The 4,027-nt window shown below is 33.2% G+C and overlaps 1 protein-coding gene across 1 annotated transcript in view; it reads left to right on the top strand.

The window, feature by feature from the left end:
• Window positions 1-4,027, top strand: part of LOC107570242 (collagen alpha-1(XXIV) chain-like) — a 107,440-nt gene that overhangs the window by 23,724 nt on the left and 79,689 nt on the right. Inside the window, exon 4 of the mRNA XM_016256452.1 lies at window positions 1,005-1,058. Coding sequence (XP_016111938.1) covers window positions 1,005-1,058 — 54 coding nt within the window. The remainder of the gene's footprint in view (window positions 1-1,004; window positions 1,059-4,027) is intronic.

The raw sequence follows: 4,027 nt of genomic DNA on the forward strand, positions 1-4,027 counted from the left end.
TGTAGATAGATAGATAGATAGATAGATAGATAGATAGATAGATAGATAGATAGATAGATAGATAGATAGATAGATAGATGTTGGCTGTTTTTGGTACTTGAACTTATGTATAATTTAAATATAATTTTTTAAATATTTAATAAATATAATTTTGACATTTGTATTTGTGTGTATATGTATATATACACACTGTATATGCACGCAGCCATGCACACACAGGGACACACACAAATACAAATGTTTTACCATTAAATTCCAAATATTTAAAAAAATTATGTAATCTTAATTATGTATATATAATTTATTATGTAATTTATGTGTATAAAAATATATCATATAAAAATAATTTGCATCATGCTTTTTTTTCTGTCTTATTTGGAAATTGATGGATTTAAAGAAAACACACACAAACACACACAAACACACACACACACACACACACACACACATAATAGGTATAGTTTAAATCATATTTAATTTCTTCTCTCTTTTTATTTGGAAATCAATGGATTAAAAAAATCAGTCATACAGAATTATAAAAAAACATAAATAATAATTCTATATTAAATTATAAATAAATTTTATTTTTCTTTTGATTTGGAAATTGTGGACTAAAACACATGCTTTTGTTTGTTTTATTTATTTATTTATTTGATGAATTTTATTTTTATATTATTTTTATTTGGAACTTGAAAAGCAGACAAAAGCACTTAATTAATTCCTTTTCTCGTTTTGGACATGTCTGGCTCTGTATTTAATATTTCTCCGTGTTTTCACACCATGTACCCTGTCACGCTCGCAGCTCAGATCTCTAGCCGCTAAAGCTGGTGGTGTCTCAGTAATCCTGCAGGAATCATTACTCTGTGTTCGGGTTTCTCTGTGATGAGAAAGCGGCAGTCAGACACACGGTTCCAATCACTCTGTCTATCTTGTGCTGTTTAGAAGCAGTTGTTCAGGAATCGACCTCTCGTTCTCATTTTCTGCTCATCTGTGTGTCTCTGCAGGGTCCCGTCGGCCCCCCAGGTCTCCCCGGACCCCCTGGAAAGAGAGGACCGCGGGTAAGACGCTCCGCTCTCATGCATCAGTGTTTGGTTGTTTGTCGCGGAGTGAATACTGTTTCCCTGTGTTGGGATTCATGCAGCATCCGTCTGTCTTGCTCACTTTCTTTCCATTATGAAACAATTAGAAGCACGAGACTTTCCACAGCTGTTTGTGCCCAGAATAATCACTGAGAGAGAAAGTGAAAGAATCACAGAAATATACAGCAGTGCTTCTCGATAAATAGATAGATATCTTGCACATTGCTATCTAGATATCATGTTGTCAGCAGCCAGTAATTCACAAAACACAGACCAAGTTCTTCATTGCAAGTTCATTGCAAGCCATATCTGAAGTAGGCGCCGTTGTTTTTTCGTCTTTTGCATAAAGTTGTGTAGAGTTTGATTGGATGCACTGCTTTGACAACAAAACATATGCAAAGTTTTCTCTTGCCTTTTAAAGGTTGCTGGGCATATTTATTTATTATATTGACTAATTATTTTATGTGCATTTTGTTATTAACATTCAGCTGTGTCATGCAGTCATTGAGAACCTCTCTCTGTCAGCAGGAAGCACACACACTGATATCTCTGTGTATTTACAGTGAGGCTCTTTCCTCATGAATGCGTTTCTGGAGTCGCTCACTCTGGCTGTAGGCTCTGCTGTCAGTCTGTGATTGATGGTTTATTCTCAGACACCGTCTGTCAGGATCATTCCTGATCATCCCAGACACTCAGTATCTCTTCAGAAACACTGATGGTCATTGATTCTGTATTACAGTCGCGGATCATTTACTCAGGATTTTCAGAAACAGAAAAGGAGATGTTTAGCAGCGCGTTCATGCTGCTCCATAGAGTGGGGTAGAAATTGCACATTGCTTTCTTTTTCCCCGTGATAACAGCATGCATTGTTTTTTCTGAACTAGTCAATTTCATCATTCCGGTGTTATTTTAATATTAGCATTAATAATACCATTAATTAGGGGGGTACCGGTACACAAACATGACAATTCGGTACGTACCTCGGGTTTGACGTCACGGTTCGGTAAACAAAATTATTCTTTTTTTATAATTAAACAGTGGTTTACTGAACAAATTGCTCTTTCTTTCAATAAATTCAATCGTAATGAAAATTTTTTTAGGGATAAAAATCTACCTCAGCTTATGGTCTTTAAACTATAGAAAGCCCTTTTACATTACTATAAGGTTGCATTTAACAACAGAGCCCAAACTTAAATTCAATTGCTATTTATTTTTAAACATAATAATCAAAAATCGTATGCAAACATGTAAATTGCACATAATGCAGTTTTTACATTAACTTCTAAATTTTAACATTTCTACTTGTTGTTGAAATATATAAATAATTAAGACATCACTAACCGGTGAAGTGAAATATAATGAGTATACGGTCTAATATTTCGTGAAATGCTCTTCTCTAGACTTCATTTCTCTAGCAAATAAAGAGCTGTGGACACTGATGACTTCCTGAGGTAAATAAAATGCTGTGTAACATTTTGTTTGCGAGCTGTTTAAATTACGTCTTTCTGTGGTTGAAACACTTACGATTGCATGAGGCGTGAGATGGTCATTCATGTTTATTTTGCGTTAAAATTAGTAGTAAAGAGGAAGTGATGATCACACTCTGCACTGAGGCGTTTATACAGCGATCTGTCTCGCCACATCAAAGAGCGCCAAAACGGCATTTATTGTCTGAATTACCTGAAAAAATTGAATGATTTGTTTGGTACACATTACAACCCTACCATTAATATTTTTAATGAGCTTTTATTTTTTATTTTCCTTTTCCTTTTAGTTAAAGTTTTTGTAATTATGCGGTTTAAATTGTTTTTATTTTTTAACATTTCTATTTAGCTTTAATTTATTTTTATTTTAGTTTTAGTAATTTTAGTATTTATACTACTTCGATTTCAGTTTGCTGCCAAGGCATTTCTAATTTCCATTAAATTTTGTTTTTGTTTAAGTACAATAATAATATTTTATTTCAGCTTTATTTCAATCAACAAAAACTATTTTCATTGGTTTTATTTTAGTTAATGATAACAACACTGCATCATTCTCAACCATTTTTACTTTTATAATGAAAAAAATGTTTATAAAAGTAATTTAATTAAAGTTGTTTATACTAGCATAGTCTTCATTAATTTCAAAGTAGCTTTTATTTTTATTGTTGTTATTTTTTTAGTTTGTGTTTTATTAATTATGCACTTTTGTCATTTTTATTAGTTTTTATATTTATATTTAGCTTTTTTTGTTTTATCTATTTTTGTTTTACTTAATTTAGTTGCTAAGGAAACATTTCAAATTTTCGTTTTTTTTTAACATTTTTATATTTAAGTTTTTAATTCAATATTTCATTTTATATCAAGTAATGAAAACAAATTGTAATAATTTTAGGTTTAGATTTAGTTGGCAATAACAACACTGCATCATCCACAGCCCATTTTATTTCTATAAGATGTGTTTCTCTAAAGAGTGTGTAAAGTGTATTTGCGAAGAAATATTGTATAGGATTTAATATCATCCAGCTTATTTGATCTGGAAAACTGGGCGTTTCGTACCAGAGACCAGAAATAATCACCACAATGTCACTGATGTTACTTAATTTTAGCACATTATCATTTAATATTGATAAATATGGGATGTATATCACCCAATTTTCCTCCAAGAATCTGTTCTTGAGATTATTGAAATGCAGGATGGTTTGTGAAGTATAGACTGTGTGTCTTTGTTCCTCTCAGGGTCCAGCTGGTCCTCACGGGAGTCCCGGGCAGCCTGGTTTACCTGGTCCGAAGGTAAGCTCCTGTCCTGGGCTCTCTGTTTGTCCTGTCTGAAACAAGTCTGAGCCGTTACACGAGCGCAGCGGCCGCTCGAGACGCTCTTCCTGTTCAAACTCGCTGTTCTCAAGCTGAATAGCTCTCGCTTCGTAATAAACCTTTGCTATTGTGTGTGTGTGTGTGTGTGTGTGT

Source organism: Sinocyclocheilus grahami, unplaced genomic scaffold, assembly GCF_001515645.1.
Source record: "Sinocyclocheilus grahami isolate Dianchi unplaced genomic scaffold, SAMN03320097.WGS_v1.1 scaffold1431.1, whole genome shotgun sequence".
In the NCBI taxonomy this organism is placed as follows: domain Eukaryota; kingdom Metazoa; phylum Chordata; class Actinopteri; order Cypriniformes; family Cyprinidae; genus Sinocyclocheilus; species Sinocyclocheilus grahami.